This window comes from Chaetura pelagica, unplaced genomic scaffold (genome assembly GCF_000747805.2).
Source record: "Chaetura pelagica isolate M959 unplaced genomic scaffold, ChaPel_1.0 scaffold90, whole genome shotgun sequence".
Taxonomy (NCBI): domain Eukaryota; kingdom Metazoa; phylum Chordata; class Aves; order Apodiformes; family Apodidae; genus Chaetura; species Chaetura pelagica.
The window spans coordinates 5,845,920-5,865,629 of NW_009953496.1; the positions used below are offsets into that span (position 1 = coordinate 5,845,920).

The 19,710-nt window shown below is 38.6% G+C and overlaps 1 protein-coding gene across 1 annotated transcript in view; it reads left to right on the forward strand.

Annotated features, from left to right (window-relative positions):
* AKAP7 (A kinase (PRKA) anchor protein 7) overlaps positions 1–19,710 on the forward strand; it is a 76,329-nt gene that overhangs the window by 29,331 nt on the left and 27,288 nt on the right. The window contains exon 7 of the mRNA XM_009999125.1: positions 3,632–3,776. Coding sequence (XP_009997427.1) covers positions 3,632–3,776 — 145 coding nt within the window. The remainder of the gene's footprint in view (positions 1–3,631; positions 3,777–19,710) is intronic.

Genomic DNA, 19,710 nt, shown 5'->3' on the forward strand with positions numbered 1-19,710 from the left:
GGGGCCGCCGTCCTGCCCTGCCGCGCTGCCCTCAGCCCCGGCCGCCCACAGGAGCCCTGTCCTGGCCACGAGCCCCTGCCGTCACGCAGGGCATGGACCCGCAGCCTCCCGAGCGGCCTCCCAGCTCCACAGGGCTCAGCCTCCTCCCCGCAGCCCCGGAAGGGAGCCCTGCGCTGAGGGGGAAGAAGAGGAGGCTGTTGGAAGAAGCCCCCTGAACAGCCCAGCCTGCTGGCTGGGAAGGGATGTCAGGCATCTGCTCCCACGTAGCATCTCCTTGAGCTGCCTCTGCATCACCTGCCAGTGCTCCAGCAGGATTTGTGGCCATCCCTGCCCGCTGCCAGGCTCCCCAGCTGGTCACCTCTTCACCTGTTGCAGCTTCTGCAGCTCACTATTAAGGGAAGCTACTTTGAGCAACTGTAAATGAATCTTCAGATGCAGCCCTCATGCTTGGAGAGCTGGTTATGTGGTGCTGGGAGCTGGGCATTTTGGCTGTGGGTTCTGCTACATGGAGACTGAAGCTGTGTGCAAGAGGGTGTTCTACACCTTGTTTTGCAGTCTGATAAAGCCTGTCATCACTTGAACCTTCTTGATCCTGGTTCTACCTTCTTCCCCTGGGTTCCACGAAGGGGCAAACACTGCTTGGCTGCCTGCTGACAGCAGCCACACAGACTCCACGCAGCTGGAGGGTTTAACTGCAGGCTGGGGATGGCAGGATGGACCCCACCTGCATACAGAGGTGGTACAGACAGTTAACAGACCCGACAGGGCTTCCAATTGCTCACTCCTTGGTGTTCTGCCAGTCTGCAAGAGCTCCATATGCAATGCCTCTCCAGGCCGACATTACACAACCATGTCCCTTCACGTGCATGCATTCATTATAATGCTTCCTCGAGAGGTAGGAGTCTTCCTCTTCCCCTTACAGCACCAAACACTTCAAAATGGCCTCTCAAATACTCCCGTTTCTCACCCTTCCTCAATTATAGCATATTTCTTAATCAACATCTGTAACTTGCTCAAGTGGTAACAGCTCCTCTTTCATCTTTACTGCTCCAGACCCTTGCAATCAAGAGATAAATGTGACCTTCCCATGCACCTGCCATGTGTCATCCTTTCACATCTCATTACAAACAGCACTCCAGAAATTGCGCCAAGTTACTAAAAATATCACAGTTTTCCCCTGACTGCTTTTCAGTAGTGTATCACGAGCATAACTCAATTCCTGAGCATTCATCGTTTGATTCAGTCCTTACCAATCTGTTTTTGACAAACAACATCCCAACCTCTTGTAACTGCTATTTTTTTATTGAAGCATGAAGTGGTGATTCTGATCTTTTCCTCATTTTGTTCCACAAGTACTCAGGGCTTCACATTTTGACAATTATTCTCCAGGCTGAAAAGGTCTTTTTTTTAAATTACTGGTTAATGTCTAAATGTATTTCAATGAACTGTCAGCCAAAAAGCAAAGAATTGTGATTTAATTTTAAAATAACCAAGAGTACATTAAGGCTAATCTAGCCATAGAATTAAATAGATTAATTAAATAGATTTTAAATAATGACAGTGAGGCTGGAATACAGATGTCTTTAAGTTGTATACCCGAAATGAAGAGTATCCTCCACTAGATGTCATCGTTTCAGAAAGTAAGGAAATAATGGGAAGACACTTCTGACCTTCCCTTAATTAGACTTTAGCACACTGAAAGTCTAATTTAGTAAAGGGGACCAAAAGTCTCTGTATTAGACTTTAGAGAACCAAATGTACAGGTACTTACTCAAGCAATTAGAAATGAACCACCACAAGCAAGTGGGGTGCTCAGATGGACAGATGCAGTGTAAGAGCGCTAGGAAGGAGACAGTCTGTCTCACCCTTTAGGATGTCTAGTGAGGGACCTTTTCAGTACAGAAGAGGATACTAAAAAAAGGAGGAAGCCCTAAACAACATGTACAGAGGCATAAACCTGACCATCCTAGGATATGGGAGGCAGTAGCAAGAGTGGAAGCTGGTCAGCCACACAGATTGATAAGGGCATGTGGAGTGTGGGGCTGTTCATTTCAGTAGAATTATCTGGTTGAGGACCTTGTAAATTAAATGGGAAGGAAAAGGATGAAGCCATAAAAATATATATACATAGACACAAACCTGTAAACATAATAGGCAAAACGAAGAGAAAAACGTCCTCAGTCACACTAATTGATAGGCTGGCAAGAAATTTCAGAAAAAACAGGACTTTGCAGCAGCTGGGGGTGTCCAGGGTGTTGGTGGGGTTGGTGGTACTGTTCAAACAGATAGAGGATGTTCAAGGGAAGGGGTTGGGGAGGAACAAAGGAAGAGTAGGCAGAATGGGAGGTAAAAAGGGGCAGATTCTGTGTAAAATAGGGCTGTTGGGCATGCTTGTCTGACCAAACTGGTGTACTGGATGCTGGCTGCTGGGGACAGACATCTCTATCTTCCCCAAACTGGGTGTGCATGAGAGGTTTAGGTGTTCATTACCTAACCTAACCTCAAGCTGGACCAACGAGCAAGTGGACACATGGGGTGGACAGAGGTGCCAGGTGGTCAGAAAGGTCACAGTGATGCTTGGGGGATGCACAAACATTCATGTGCTTGTGAACCTGGAGTGTCCTGTGCACACCTGCACTAGTGACCTTCTGTCTCTGCTGGGGGCAGTTCACACCTGTGTCTCATGTGATTCATATATGTGGGTGCTGTAGAAGGCAGTGCCTTGTTTGTGGCAGCCTGTGTAGCCAGTCATGTCTGTGTACTCTGAGCATGTCTATGCGGGAAGAGGGCGGTCCTTTTTTGGGGCCAGCCTGTGTAGCCAGTCATGTCTGTGTACTCTGAGCATGTCTATGCGTCTCTGGGACATGAAAGTAGCAGGTACATTCATCAGAGGCCCTGGGCTGGGTCCTGGGGCCCTGAGTCCCCTGGGCTGCAACAGCCAGGCAGCCCTGTGATGGAGCTGCTGGAGGCAGCAGTTGTTCCTAACATCCTTTAGCACACAGTAACAATTTTTAAAAAGCAAACAGCATTATTCTGAGGTATGTTGGAAGTGAAAGATTGACTTTCTGCAGAGATAATTTATTTTTATTGAAAATATGATGGAATAAGAAGCCCTATTCTCTTAACTACTGAAATAAGATTTTCTGAAAACAGCCTTGTAGAACATTTAAGTTGTTCCACTTTGTATATGCAAAACAACCACATTTTTGTGTTTGGTGATTTTAAAGACCCAGAAAACTGCCCCCATTGAACATTTTAGATTCTTCCTTGTAGCCGCATTCCCAGTGATGACAGCAAGAATAATTTCCAGTTACATGTTCCATGAAGAGGGTTGCAAACCACTGGAAGCGAAAGCAGTTTTAGCATTGTGTTTGTCAATTTGTTTCATACAGGACTGAAGAGGGAGGAATAGAAAAAAGGTGTAATGGCACTATATTTCCTTGTTTAAGTTATGCAGCAGGCAGTGCTTAACTATAACAGAAGGTTCGGCACATTATTCTTTCAGTATTCTTTTTGCAGTAGTTTTCCATCCTAACTATACCTCTGATTAAAATGAAAATTATTGGAATTAAACAACAAAATTCAATCTTCTAGTAGAATACCTAACTGAATTTTATGTTGCTATTGAAAGGTGAAAAAAATTGACTCATGCCTGTATGAAGATTTTAAAAGCCATTATTTTGGAGATGAAACCTTGCGGCGCCTAGATCTTTGCTCTATGTTGAAAAAAAAGCAACCGAATGGTTACTACTACTGTGAGTCCTCTATTGTTTTTGGTAAGTACATCTTTACTTCTCTGACATCAATTGTGTTTATAAGTTATATGCTTGAAAAGCCATTTTTTCTGGAGTGTATGTTTGGTGATTCTTACTATAATGTCCATGGAGTCTGACAAAGGTCTGCCCTTCAATCTTGGCTCTCCAGCAACACTGTGCAGTGCTTCCTTCTGACAGCTAGAGTTTATGTTAAACTATCCATCTCCACAATCCAGTTCCATTTCTCATCCTAAACTGTTAAGTGTGATGTACCACTCTCCAGAGTTGCTCATCTCCCTGTGTGACTAAGTTAGATTAGACGAGGCAATTATAGATTATTAAAGCTAAATGAAATGTCTCTGGTTTGGCAAAGATGTGACCTTACTTGGACTAATATACAGAGAGAATTTCAGTGGTAAAACAGAATACCATCCAGACTCTATAATTGTACAGACACCATGCATAGATTATTACAATGGTAGAAATCACAGTTGTGTCCTCCTTCTTTATCTGAACAGAAACTTCACAACTCTGTGACTTATAGTCTAGGCTTATCTTCTCATTTCTGCTGCAAGTTAAGTATAGCTAGAACTTCAGGTGGTACACATAGAAGATCAGCCATCTGAGAGACTACAGGATAATGGCTTGTACAATAAACCTCTCTGTAATTATTAGTTCTCAGTAGGTGATAGTCAGATGACATGGGAAGGTGGTCAAGCAGTAATACAGCAAAAGGAACTTTTTTTTATATTAATTGCTTTTTTCATCTGTCATAATGGGGCTGATTCTTACATAAATGTCATGTTAGAGATGAGTCTCAAAATATAGCAGGGAACAGGTCATTGGCTTTAGAGGTCTGTTCATATTTTTTCTTCTTTGTACTGGTGCAGCTTGTTTTTATGTTTTTGGTTTTTGGTTGCTTTTTTTTCTGCAGTCATGTCAAAGGTTGAAGGTAGTAGTGTTGGAAGACATGGAGTACTGAATTTCATGCTGAAGGGCAAAACTCTTATTTGTCATGTTGTCAGTGAGCAATAGCTCCGTATCAACAAGAATATGGACAGTCTTAATAAAACCTAATAAAGCAGTCTTAACTTTGACCCACTAAGGGAAAAGAGAACATCTGTTTTTGTGTGAATCCTCTAATAGTAGGAAAGAAAACTTTTACAAGGAGCCTTAATAATAGCTTGCATACTTAAAGACTATGATAAATTTATCATACACCTTGGAACATTTTCCAGATTTCTGGTAGTAAGGAGAAATATTAAAAAAAAAAAAATAAAAGTGACCAAAATCATTCCAACAAGCAAATTATTCAATGGATCTAACATTTTCCACTCCAAAGCATACTGGCCTTAGTAATGAAAATATTCAGGACCAAGGAATGGTCATATCCTCAGAAAGAAGGAACAAAACATGCGACATCAGGGAAATCTTTCAAGTCCACAGCCACCCCAACTAGCTGAATAGAAATGTCTTCATTGGAATCTTTTCTTGTGTAGTCAGTTTTAAAAGAGAGTCCTGTCTTCATCCTTAAGCAATAAGGAAACTCAGAAAGATGAAGACCTCTATTTCTTATGAAGATACATCCCTAAATACAAAAAAATCTTGAAAAGATGAAAACTTCTGTTGGTTATGAAGATAAATTGTTAAAGACTAAGAAATTTCAAGAAGATGAAGACCTTATGAAAATACCGTGTCCATCACCAAATTCTGCAAAGCCTTCAAAATATGATGAACATAAAATAAAAGGAAAACTTCTGATCCAGGTACTTCTTCTAGTTGAGCTAAATTTTGAAGGGAAGATCCATCTTTTAAAGGCTTATGATTGACAAAAAATCACATGAATCGCATTATACTAAATTTTTCCTAAGCACATACTGTTTTTTTCTCCATCATAAAGATTGTATCTGGTTAATAGGCAGGTTATATGTGCTGCCTTATCTGCTCTTCCTCAAAATCTGGATTGTTTCATTCTTAATGCTAGAAAACTAACACTATGTTGCAGACAAAGGGTGTTCATGTACTACTTCTGAATTTCTTTTGTTTGGATTAGCTTTGTGTAAATACCACTATTTATTAAAAGTTAGTCCTGGTTTCAGGACTTTGGTGGTAACTTGTTTTCTGCCTTGTGGCAGTGTGTTTCTCTATGGGTACAGCATTGCTGGTGGAAGTGCTCAGTGATCCTGAGGACTGATTTGAGGACTTGTGTTTAAATACTTACACAATACTTTAAACATGTCAGGTACTTTGCAAATGCTAATTGCTGTTGATGTTTCTGTTTACACCAAAGGCTGCTTATTTAGCTTAGGGAGATTATTACAAAACAAATTAAAAGCTGTACAGAGGAAAACAAGTGTAAGATGTCTGTTTAAACTGGTGACAATACTATTGCAAAATCCAGACCAGTCAAAATGGAAGGGATATATTTATACAGATCGATATCTCTCTCTATCTCTCTTTCTCTAAACGTACTATAATATTTATTACCTTCTGTTATGCATGTCTCATAGTTATGTTTACATCTGAGTATATAACTAATATCTTCTGTACATGTACAAATATTATTTATGTGCATCCAAATGCTTAGAGAAAGAGAAAATAGAAGATTATTGAACATGGTATAACATTCTTCATTTGGGTGAAACTGCTATTCACAAATATACTTCAGAAATATTGGTAATATGTATCTGATTAAGGAGTTTGGTAAATAGCTCGTTACAAATAAAAGCTGTTCAGTAGTATATTTGGTAGATCTTGACAATGTGTTTTCTGAACATTTGTTTAAATCTCTCTTCTTGAGCTTGTCTTGTTACTGACATCTCAGAATGCTAAAATGAGACAGTCAGTCATTCAACTGTCTTTGGAATCTGAGTCCCATCAAGTGGTTTATAACAGCAGTCAATCAACTGGTATTCAAAGCAAGAATCAGGTGCTTCTTTGGCTTTAACTCAATCCTGGTGTGACAATACATAGAGAATTTATGGGGAGTATTGTTTTCACAGTCCAAACAGAATTCTGTGAATTATTTTTACATGAGTACTGCGTCCGGCCCTGCTCAATATATTCATCAATGACCTGGATGAAGGAATAGTGTACACCGCTAGCAAGTTTGCTGATGATACAAAACTGGGAGGGTGGCTGACACACCAGAAGGCTGTGCTGCCTCCAGCATGACCTGGAGAGGCTGAAGAGTTGAGCAGGAAGAAACTTAACAAAATTCAACAAAGGCAAGGGGAAGGAACAACCTCATGTATCAGTACAGGCTGGGGGCTGGCCTGCTGGAGAGCAGCTCTGGGGAGAAGGACCTCGGGGTTCTGGTGGACAACACCCCAACCATGAGCCAACAATGTTCCCTCATGGCCAAGCAGGTGAATGCCATTCTGGGCTGTATTAAGAAGAGTGTGACCAGTAAGTCAAAGGAGGTCATCCTCCCCCTTTATTCTACCCTGGTCAGGCCACATCTGGAATACTGCATCCAATTCTGGGCTTTCCAGTTCATAAAGGACAAGGAACAAATAGGAACAGGTGATAATTTCCAGTAGGCTTTTTAATCTAGACTCCACATAAAATATTTTTTAAGGCCCTAGTATTTGTAAAAGTAATTTCAAGATAAAACGTGACACACTTCAAAGCAGCATTGATGTGGCAGATTGTGTCATTTCTTGTTCTCTAGAAAGCAGCAATGCACTGTTACTTATGGAAGCTGTAGAAGAAGTAAAAGTTTGCTTACATCATCCAAGCTAAAACATGACATTATTGACTTAACTGTAGCCTGCCACATTACTTGAAGTTTTAGTCTGTTCTTAAACAAGCAAGGGCAATCACAGTACTTGCTAAATACATAGCATGCAGTCTTCTATTTTTCAAATGAAGATAAAATGTTTAAAAGCTGAATTAAGATTCAATGACGGAAGCGTAATCTGCACCACCTCTTTGTTTTCAGGACAGTTACATGGATCTGTTGGGTATGACCCATTGGAGGGTGTCACTCAAGCAGTATAGAGGACTTTCTGGGAGGGTGCAACATACAATTCATAAACATTTTACTTTATTACACTGGTGAGAAGTTTCTGTTTCTTCTAAGCAAACTATGTCTGAGTCGGCATGTGAGTCCCTATTTTCAGCCATCCAGCTGGGGACAGTCCAGCATTGGATTTAATCCTCCGATCCCACAGTCTGAAAATTTACCAGAGCCTGTGGGTTAGGATAAGACCACTGTAGGCAGAACAGTGCTAAACCTTGCCTTTTACAGCTGATAATAAATGGCTGAGCAAGGCGTAAGAGCTAATTTTTTAATGCTGCCTTTCGTGCAATGTGAGCGTTCCTCATCTGTTCCATTGCAAGATGAAATGTGTTAACCACTTATGTCATAAACACTCTGATATTACTTTAGTGGTTTAAGGAACCCTGCTTGTTTTGTGTTGTGCCACAGACGAGGAACACTCAGGATCAGGTGGAGATGGCAGTGTTTAACAAAGCTGTTCTTCCTGCTGCTCAGATGTTGGCTGCTGTCTCTAGGCTGATGCTATAGTGTTTAACAAGGTACTAATTTCTACACAAGCAGCAGTAGGTGAGGAAGTTTATGTGGCCAAAGCTGTGGTACCAAGCCTAGGTCAAACATGCATACTTATTAGACATACTTGCAGACACACAAAGTTAGGCTTCCCATTTTTCAAGTTTCTAAACCCACTTCCACTGTATCTTCTGCGTCCGTGTGGATTCATGCTGCTTGTGTTCTGAGCAGGTATCTGGGTTAATGTGGTTGGAAAGTGCTGAGCTGAACAGCTCGAGTTGGTACCATGGATTTTGTTCACCTGGATTTGGCTCAGCTATGAGTATAAGAAGAACAGACTCCCTTGTTGTTGACCCTTTGGCATATGACTTTAAAAATCTCTGCTGTAACTTCGTGTTCTGCAAAGAGCAGATTTGTCTTAAAGAATTCTGAGTAACTATCCACAGCCTACACATTAGTGCAGAAAGTAATTGTTGGCTGCAGCCTGTTTAAAAAACCTTTTACCTTTGAAATCACTTATTTAGGGAAACAGTGAAAATGCCACAATTGTATTTTAATACCTAGGCACTGTTTCCATAGCTTGTTTATTTTTTAAAAACATTTAAGTTGCTTTGAGTCAGAAACTGTAGATACTGAACTTTATTGCTTTAATCAAGAGAATAAACAAAAGGCTTTCTTACACATAAAACTGTTCCTAATTAAATACACTTGGAAAGTGGGTCAAGCTGAACAGGAACAAAGCACTTTTATTCCAAAATAACAGTGTTCACATATGGAATTATTCAGAAACTGCTCTTAGTACTTTAAAATTCCCAACCAGTGTTAATCTGTCTTATCTTTCAAATGCAGGCAAGCCCTATAGTTTTCCCTCCCCATTCCTATCTCTCATATTGCAAACACAAAACACATTGGATGTTAACAATTCACATCACTTTATTAGTCTGTTATACAACCTTTGACAGGAGAGGAGACTTCTTAGTGTATCTTTAATATTAAAAATGTTATTTTTAATACTGTACTGCAGTTGCATTATATCAATGTGAAGATATAATTTTTTACGATGGGACCTTTGCTTTTTATAGATTTTTTAATCTAGACATATATAACCATTCTTTGGTGAAAAGAAGTACTAGGAAGAGTTAATATAGAATTAAAGCGCAAAAGAAAATGACATGGTTGTAATCATATGACGATAAACACATGAAAGCAAGCAAAAGCAATGATTATTTTACATTGCAAAAATACTTACAGATGTACTCTTTTAGAAGCATATCTTGAATTCTTTGTCATCTTTATTATGGGTGAATTCTTTTTTCTATACATTGTAATTTCCTTTCCTGATACACTACCCATGATGTAGAGATGTGAATCTCCAAATATTTCAATTACCATCTATAATCTGGACTAGCTGTTACCTCAGACATTTACATCTTCTAGTTGTCTTGCAGTTACCAAGTTAACTAGTTATCTAGTAAGAACTTCTCATATATTTTTTTGTTACAGAAATATACAGAATATCTGGTTTATCATAGGATCTGGATCCTAAGAAGATGGAGTCCAGGCTTTCAAACAGCCAGTTCTAAACATGACTACTCCTACTGCTAGCCAGTAGTAGAGAATGTGGGTTTTATTCAGTTTTTGGATGCAGACACATAATTGCTGTCTAAATACTCTATTCAGTGCTTGGGGTTTTTTTGGTATTTGTGACAAGTTAGCAGTATATAGGTTTGATACATATATATACATCTCTGCGTATGCTCCTTTTAAGCATCTCTTTTTCTTGCTGGAAACCTTATAATCAGTTTAGCCACATAAGGTGGTGGTGTTCCCATGGAGGAGGTTAAGAAAAAGCACACCGGAAAAGCATTGAATAAATGTGGACCGCTTTTGACCATGGGACTCATTTAATACCTTGACACGTATCAAAGCTACTTTCTGGTGGTTGCACAGTGGATTCCCTGTGATGGGCTTTGGACTGAGCACAGCCCAGATGTTCGTTTTCTTCTGCATTGTTAGTACATGATTCATTGAAATGTTCCTTTTTCTTTGGAAGCAGTTTGGAGAGTCTCATATACTGACATGTTTATGAATGTCCATTTTTTGATTGTTGCATGTTGTTACTACCTTTTGTATATGTGCTTAATTTTCAGGCTATGCTATCATTTGCATTCTTACATAAAAGCTTCATTAGTACTTAAATAGAAAGTTCATGTTTAACACTGTAATTAAAATTCTGTTTTATCAATTAGTATAAAGCACCAATTTAAAAATCAGAGCAGATACTTAAGGTGTAACCAGTGATTTATTCTGTCTCCAAGCCAAATTTATCATTGCTAAGGATGAAAACAGGTATCTGTTTCCCTTCACCTAGAGGGAAACATCCCTTGTAGTTTGTACAGTTCTTTGACTTGGTAGATACTGTATCCTCGTTTTGTTCTGACAACAAATACAGAATCGCATTCCCTTTTTTCCACCTTTTTAAATATCACTGTGTCCTTGGAGTAAAGAAATATTTCAAAATGCCCACTCAGTTACTTATGTTGTACCTAGTTAAGATAAACATCTTGGTCAAGACTCTAATTCTTCAATTCCTTTTTAAGAGTGAAAGTATTTTTCTCAAAATGATACAATTTTTGTACAAATAGAATAGCTGTTCATACATGAAAGTAAAATTCCAGAACACACTTCCCTCATAGTTATAAATCTTTAAAACTGAGACTGAAAGACAATAAGCAAGTTTCTAGATGAAGATACAAGGAAGTCTTTTAGGTGTAGTGCTAGCTGGCTTTTTTGAGAACCTTCCAGAAAATTTCTCCTAACTGTTAGCTCACTTTTGACTTCCTAGATTTCTAGGAGGAGTTTCAAATTATGCACTTACAGTGTTACCATCTTTATATTAAGTAGATATCACTTCTACATCTTTCTATAGAGACGTGATAGGAATTCATAATGCACAAGCTTTGCCTCACTTGTTCTTACTTTACTTTTTATTTCTTCCAGGTATACGTAACATTAGATTAAGTGTTATCAATACTCTTATAAGTAATGACATTGATTTATTTAAAAATGCATGTATTTTGGTGTGAATTCTGTAAGTATATACTGTTAATGTTTGAATCTGTTGGGTAAGCAGTATAATTAGGCTTGCATTATTTTAATTAACTCTAGTATTTAATCTCATCTCATATTGGAGGCCAATGGAAAACTGGCAGAATCATTTGTTTACATCAATATTAAAACTGGGAGGCTGTTGATCTGTAGCAAGAGAGTGTTTGAGTTCTGTCAGAAGTTTCTGGTTATTAATTATTGGGCATAATTTTTATGTTGCTTAGGCTTTTGTGTTACTTAGGTTTTTCTGAGAAGAGTTTATGAAGGGAATGACAAGAATCTGTGTATGACTAACCAAAAGGAGTTTAGTTCACAGTCATCTGAGAAAGCAAATGCTGGCTGGCATTCCCAGTTTTCCTTTCCTTTCTATTTGGAATGATTTTTCTGCTTTGGTCTCATGAAAACCTTGGAGCAGAATACCATAAGAAATGAGTCAGTGTTACTGCCTGTCCTGATCTTTTAGTAGAGACACTCTGGCACTTCACGATGTTGGCTTGTAGATTCACACACAGGCAGCCGTGGCAGTATGATACTTGTTAGTTAAAATTAAACCAACAGTTATCTGACTTTAAAATCTTTTGGCAATTAATTTATGATGTGTTGGTGGCCCATATGATAAGGGGTCACCTGCAAGTGATAAATGCTGATTATTCAGTACACTTGCTGCAAAGATATATTAATAATGAATGTATTTTTTTGGTGTCTGTGAGAAAGAGCATTTCAAACTCCATGCTATTTTCCTCTTCCTTTTCATAGTTTAAATTAAAGCAGCAAGAAAAAAACTGTAAAAAGAACAAAACGGCTTTTTAAAATTACAACTAATAAGTGATTACTAAACTAAATGTTTACAGTATTCTGGAATATGTGGGCTAGATCCTGAAATACTTTCCATTTTCCCATTTTTGTCTTTTTAGGAGGGACTGAGTGCAAAGTTGTTACTGAAGTAAGTTTGCTTTAGCTGGTATATTGAGAGTAGAGCTTAACAGTTTAACAAATTTGCTATCTGCAAAAGCTTGTACTCTGTATATCAGTTTTAGAATCGTAGAATCATAGAATAGTTTGGGTTGGAAGAGACTTAAAGGTCATCTAATTCCAACCACTCTGCCATGGGCAGGGACACCTCCCACCAGACCAGGTTGCTCAGAGCCCCATCCAACCTGCCCTTCAGCACTTCCAGGGATGGTGCTTCCACAACTTCCTGGGCAACCTGGTCCAATGTCTCAACACTCACAATAAATAATTTCTCCCTAATGTCTAACCTAAATCTCCCTTCCTCCAGTTTATAGTCAGTACCCCTTGTCTAGTCACTACCCTTGGAGAAAGTCCCTCCCCAGCTTTCCTGTAGGCCCTGTTCAGATACTGAATTGGTGTAGATACAGGCTTAACCTTTTACATACTGCTTTAAATGACATTGTGTATCTCAGATGAAGGCCACAGTGCTGTACATAGATAGTATCATTCAAAGACTAAGTTGCTTTCTCATCTAGTTAGCATGGAGGAAGCTAGAATTCCTCTGCTTATCAGTTTTGGTCACTGGTGTGACTTCCTGCATGTTTCATCTGTGCACAGCAGCTAGGCACTTAAAACTGAGAAGTATCTGTACTCAACCTGGTCACTGGTCTGAGCATCCCTCTCTCTTCTGCACCACTCACAGACCTGCTTCCTGCTGTGGCTGATCTTTTTGTAGGACTGTTGGCTGTGAAAGAAAAGGAGATATTTAAGGATACATTCAAATATAGAGATTCCTTTTCTGTAATCTTTGAGGTGAAATGTGTTATTTCAAAGGAATGGGAGTCAAGGGTTAATCCGTTTCTTTCAGAATATTTTTCTTCTTTGTAGTCTGAACAAACCATTTGGTTAAGGTGTGTCCCTTGGTTAACTATACAGTTTACTAAAGCAAACGACAAAACACAGGCAGATGTCAGTGAACCATATTAAGGTGCAGCAATCTAGCAAGTGCTGTCAGCTGACAACATCAAACACTTAATACTAGTGGTTTTGTAAATCTCTGTTTTACATGGATTCTTTTGTTGACTTTATGCTACTTCCCTTTTTTCCTCCCATGAATCATGAAAAGCATTTGATACAATTTCAAAACAGCTGTAATGCACAGTAACTAGCCTTGGCCTCTTAATTTCTGTTCTTCAATGCTAAGTATTTATTTGCACAATGCCAAATACCACTTTTTCATTGGCATGCCAGAACAATACAGCAAAAGATGGAAAAAATAACCTAAAACATTTCATTTTTGTCAGATTTTGAGAACTTCTGAGAGCATAGGGTATCTATCTATTCAACATTTGCTTTTTCTTCAGATTGTAAAAATACATATTTAAGGAGCCTTCTGCTGTTGTACTGTTAAGTGCCTCTTGAAAAAATGAAAATTTTGCAGAAAGGACTACCTTAAATCTCATCTCTGACCTGAGTTACATTCTTACCAGCAGCTTTAATAAGCAGGAGAAAAGGAGCTTTGTGGTATTCTCAGAAAATTATCAAATCTGGGCTCTGGAGTTCCAAATGTAGGAGATTAGGGAAAAGTTCCAATACTGAGGAGCATTGCAACAGGAATGGAAAGGGGCCTATAGTCAGGGCCTCCCTGTGCAACCTTATGCCAACTGACTTTTGGGCATGTTGAGTGAGTCTATTTATATACATGTTCCAAATCTGAGAAGCATTTTAGTATAGAACAATAATGAAGAACAATAAATTAGCAGTAAAATACTGACTGGAGTCAACAGCGTTCGCATATCTGGCACACAAAACTGTGGTACAGTGTCAGTGCATTTCACTGACTTCCCTGACAAACTCTTTTTAAAAAAAGTTTATTCAATTTGCTTGTTCTAGTGAAAAATAATATTTTTTTTAACAAGAATTGTTCCTTTAGGCTGTACACAGCAGTCAGTGTTCCAGAAAGCAAATTTTAACATAATGTGATTGATATGTACATTGCAAAAAGTATCTCACTGTGCTGTGTTCATCTTGCATTTTATTATAAATGTAAAAAATAAAATGATCATGTTGGAATGGAGAACAAGACAAGGAACTACAAGAACAGACTTAAAACCACTTCTTCTTGGTAGTCAGCTTTTCCTGTTGATCAAAATAAGCATTTAAAAATGCTAAAAGTAATCAGGAAAGTAAAGAAAATATTTAAACCAAGATTTAGACAAAAAATGGACCTCCTCTTAAAAAAAAAGGCAAACAACAGAGTGATAATTCATTGGAAATTAAGGTTTACAAATTTTGATACCAGAACATAGTCATTCAAGCTTTGCTACTGTCACAGCTTTTGCTTTTTAAATTTATATACATATAAGAAAAAAATACCATTAATTTACTATAGTAAATAAGTTGAGATGTAAGGAAGAGTTTTTATCTTTTCCTTAAAACTTTTTTAGTGTTCTCACAGCCAGGTTAACTCTCAGTAAACCATCACTGGACAACGGCAGAATCACTGAGAGACTGCCAGGCGATGAATATAATTATTTTCAAGGTTCATTATCTCAACTGTTCAGTTCACCTTTGAAATTTTAGAAAGAAAAATATGTAAGTAAATTTTTGCCTTGACTTAAATGGCACTGTTTTTTCATGCGTGGCATTTAATGATTAGTATTAAGCTAAAAGATTAAATTTCTTTTTGGGATTTCAGAGGGATTTTCCCTACAATAACTAACATACCCTTCAGTTTCTGGTCCCCCTCCTTTTATACATTCCTTAATCTTTCCTTTCCACAACTAGCTGAATATTGAATTAAATGAAAGCTTGATAGGTCTCAGAAGCTTAGACTTGTAAGGAGAGCCTTGGGAAGACCCTGAAGAGTGAGTAAGCCCCAGCTTTTTACATCTTCATCGAGTTGGAGCGTATCTACTAGCCTCTTATGTTAAGGGGGACACATTCTTGTATGCTGGCATCCACTATGAAGTCCATCTTGTATACCAACTCTCAGCCAGGCAAAACCACTGCAGGAATAGATAGGATACCTCAGGACACACACACCACAGGTAGATGTGTACACCCTGCAAAAACAGGTGCCATGAGTACTCTGGAGAGCTTGACGATACTTGGGTTTTTCACCCTGAGTTGCTGTATGACTTACTCTAAACACAGCTCTGAATGCCTTCCTGAGCATAAACAATCTGGACAGCTGGCAGATTTGGTTTTGAGCCTCTCCCTGAGGTTGCACTTAATATAGAAGGCAGACATATCAGTGGCTGGTGTCCCAGCCTTTGCTGAAAAGGTACAATGCATTCAGCATATGCAACTCACTGAAATAGGAGCAAGATTCTCTCTCTAGAAGGCAGTGTTGTAAAACACGTTAGTGGTGGGATTTCCCTGGAAGTATTTTAATGTGGTTTTAAAAAGCATAACTAAAATAGGCACTTCTGTTTTAGAATGTGAATGCCAACTCAGTATTGTGTGTTTTTTTCTTCAGAGTACATGTTTCTAAAAATATTCTTAAGCCATGGAAGAATAAGAAAATCAAATACTGTAAAGGCAATTTACTCCAGTAATTTAAGCTTTTTCTCGATAAAAATGGAATTGGAAGTGTTTTCAGAAGGACAATTAAAAATTTGATAGAATTACATATTGCATTACAAACCAAGGATCAGAAAGAAATGGGGAGTGTAGTCTGCACTGTCAAACATAGTAGGAAAATGTTCGCATTTGGGGAAGTTCAACGGATTATTTGTTTATCCCTGTTTGTATTTCTTTTAGATGGGGATTATAATTCTGATTTGGTAGGTGCTCCCTAAACAACACTTAGAGTGATCCACTGTCTTCTGCACTCCATTAGTGTGTGAATTTGTGTTAACATACATAGAACAACTTAAGTCCTGAGTGCAGAAATACTTTAAAGTTGAAATGCAGATCAGCTTTTCTTCCTCACCCACTTTTTATGTAGTTTGCACGACAAACATAATCTAAAAAAAAGTTTTGCTAGATTCCTTTTGAATCAGCTGAACAGCATTGAGAAGGTTAAAATTGCTTCTGCTAGAATGAATATCTTTTAGTTTCCTTAATCTTTATCTGCTCTGAAGAGAGAGACTTTCCAAAATTCAAATTTGTCATTATCTGCTTGGTAGAGGCCAGTAGTTGTGTTTGCTGAATGTGCACCAGTTTGGCCAGTTTGTCTTGGCTAGTTTAAGCAACCATCCTTGATAAAGGATGGCACCTTGCCATCCCTTACCTGGAAAAATTCACCTTCTCAGCTTTCCTCCAGCTTCCTTGCCTCCCAACAAAATATATACCACTGTCCCTTGAGGCTTGTTCATTTTTAATACTTTCTCTCTTTAGGCCTTGTATGGCTAGACAACTTATAATTCTGTATCTAGTCACACTCATGTGCCTGAAACAGCTGAAAGCTTTGCTGCTGTGCTGTAACTTCTGTCCAAATGTACTTTGTATATCTCACCAAAATTTCAAGATATGTCAAAACAGAACACATGACAGGCCTTGAGCTAGCAAAGCACTGAAAATGTGATCAGGCTCACCTTGGTCACAGAATACCCAAGATGGGCCATATCTACCTGGGGAGGTTTCATTTGACTTCATGGTGCCTATGCTCATCTTGCAAGTTAAAACATGTACACTGATCTGGCCAGTGTTCAAAGACCAGGGCCCTCCTTGAATCCTGTTTCTTCTCTGCATCTGTGCTTACGTGCTTTGTTAGTTTTGGCTAAAGGATGGCTTGTAGATGGATGGAAGAGGTCTGTCACTGGTTGTGACTGTTCCAGACTTGCTTAATGGAGTATTATCAGCCTGACTGGCTGCCAGGCTAGAATGCCAGTACTACTCAGAAAGCAATCAATAAGAACTGTGGTTATGTTTTAACAGAAGGATGCTTGGTTTTAATTACAAGAGGACTTTGTGCTTCTTATGCTGCTTTGTAAAACATGCTTGTCAAAAGATGACAGCACTGGGAGTTTTGTATTTATTTAGCTACTACATAGATGTGATCTGTCTGTATAGAAGGAGGCTATGCCTATTTAATAACTGAAAAATACATGTTACTGTTTGGTGTATTACTTGAACATTTTTTTATTTTTTTAAACTTTTCCTGGTGGAGAGTATTTGTTTTCTTGCCAAGAATGTTGCCTTGCATTTATATTTTGATTCTGAGCAGAAGAGAAGATCCTTCTCACTCTTAGTAACAGTCTCTCTGTGCTTTGATGACTGGCTTCCCTTATGCCCTGTAGTATTCATGTTTAATTCACTTACGTTGTAGAATATGGGTCATGTTATTTTCTTTTTGCTCTTGGTTAGGCTGACAGCATCTCCTCATGTGAAGCAACTGCACAGCTGAAATTAATTCTTATGAATATAGAACTTAATAACAGTTACAGTTATTTTTTTTTAAATATATACCATCCTGATTATTTGTTTCTGCTACTGGAAAATAGTAATTCTTAAAACAATAGATGCTTTAATTATTGTTAGTAACAGAATCATACTGGAAAATAGTTTTTTAAATTACAACCTCACAATCGTATTTCGATGCATCTTAGTTTTGGAATAGTATTTAGCTTAAAGACAATTCTATTTTCAAAAGGAACAATACCTTACAAATATGTTAAATATATTACACTTGTTCTTCTCAGATAAGCAGACTTATCTCTATAAGAAATAGGAAATACTCATAAGATTCTCCAGTCTGAGGTTCTTACATTGAGGAAAACAAACATAAAATGTCCTGAATTAAACAGTAGTTTGAATACAAAGCACTAGACATTTTGTGGAGAATTTATTCAACTGATTAAATGACTGGTTTTCTGCAAAGTGTCACACTAACTACAATACTTTAAAAGTGCAGGTTAATAATAGCAGAATGTTTACCTCATCTTGTGGTAAACAGATTTTTTTTCGACTGTAAATGTAAGTCTTTAAAATATAAACAGGAATATTGAAAAGGTAATTAAGCTTTATAATTTATTTTATTGATGTGGTAAGGAAAAGAAGTGCATGTTTTATCCATCCTTCATATTAATATTAAAAGTCAAGAACCATTGCTGTCACAGGCTCTCTGTTACATTAAATGGATGCTCAAAATTTATTAGTGACTGTGGGTTTTACTAGAGATTATGTGCGAGATGAGGTCTTGTAGCAGAAATTATTTGTGGATTTGTTTACTTGTATTTTGTGGTGTTTTGGTTTTTTCACATTCTGAATATGAAAAAATTTCAACAGCAAAGTGACTGCAACTATGAAAAGCTACTTTTCCAGTGTACACAGACGATCTTTCAGTGAAACATGATGGTTTTCCTGGATCTTATGGACATGAAACTGTGTGCAGACCTTTGGAAAAGTGGTAGCATGACCTCAGCTTCTAAGAGACAAGGGGCGTCCAGGGTGTGCTGTCATGAGTGGTTTAGCATGGGTCAGTCTTCAGTATGGGTTCATGGGACACCAAAGAGCTACTGTTCAGCCTTGTAGCTCATGGACATTCTTTGTTGTCTAACAGCAGTTTGTGATGGCAACTATTGGCAGTGCAAGGTGGGATGTTCACAAGGTACTGACCCTGCAACGATGCTTTGATAGCCAACAGTGTGTGTGCACCCCAATGGCGTTTGTCCAATTCCTTTAAAAACTCAGTGAACCACAAAGCACAAGGCAAAGTAGGTAGGAAGCTGGGCAGTTTTGGTTCTGGTGAAAGCAAGAATGCTTAAATAAAATATGTCTTTTATGCTTGGTTTTATTTACAGGCATTGGATGAGTAGACCCAGTTTGCCAAAGCCATGCAGGCTGTGCTCATCTACTGTCCTGTCTCACTGTGGAAGCCAAACTTCCACTCTTAGGTGTTTTATTACTTATTTACTTTCAAGTAATTAATGACTGTGTTGAGTAATGTTGGGACTAGGACTAACCCCTGTGGGAGTGCCTTTTGATTATTTTTCATCTTTAATCACTAATTTAGCCTTTACTGCTGTTGCAACTCATTAGTTCTTTATTACCTTAGAAAAGCCTGAGTTTATGACATCCAACAGATGACCTTCATCATGCACACTTGTGATCCATACCCTGTTGAGAAGGAAGGCTGGGAACCAGGCGACCAGCTCTATTCTTACTGAAGTCGGGAGGGAATCCCCACCAAACAGAGCAATGATCCCAGTCGGCTTCTCAGCACCTCTTCCTAGGGCTGCTGCTCCCCCGGTGGGTCGGCCAGTTTTTGACCTTGCTTGGTCTTAGAATTTAATGTTTGCTTCGGCAGGAGAGAAGGAAAGCCCATTTATTGAGTATGAATACTTAACATATGTACTTAACCACAGCGTCCCGCTCTCTCGGCACACTCGGTGAGGCGGGCGGGTGGCAGAGGGCACACAGGACACACTTTTTAAA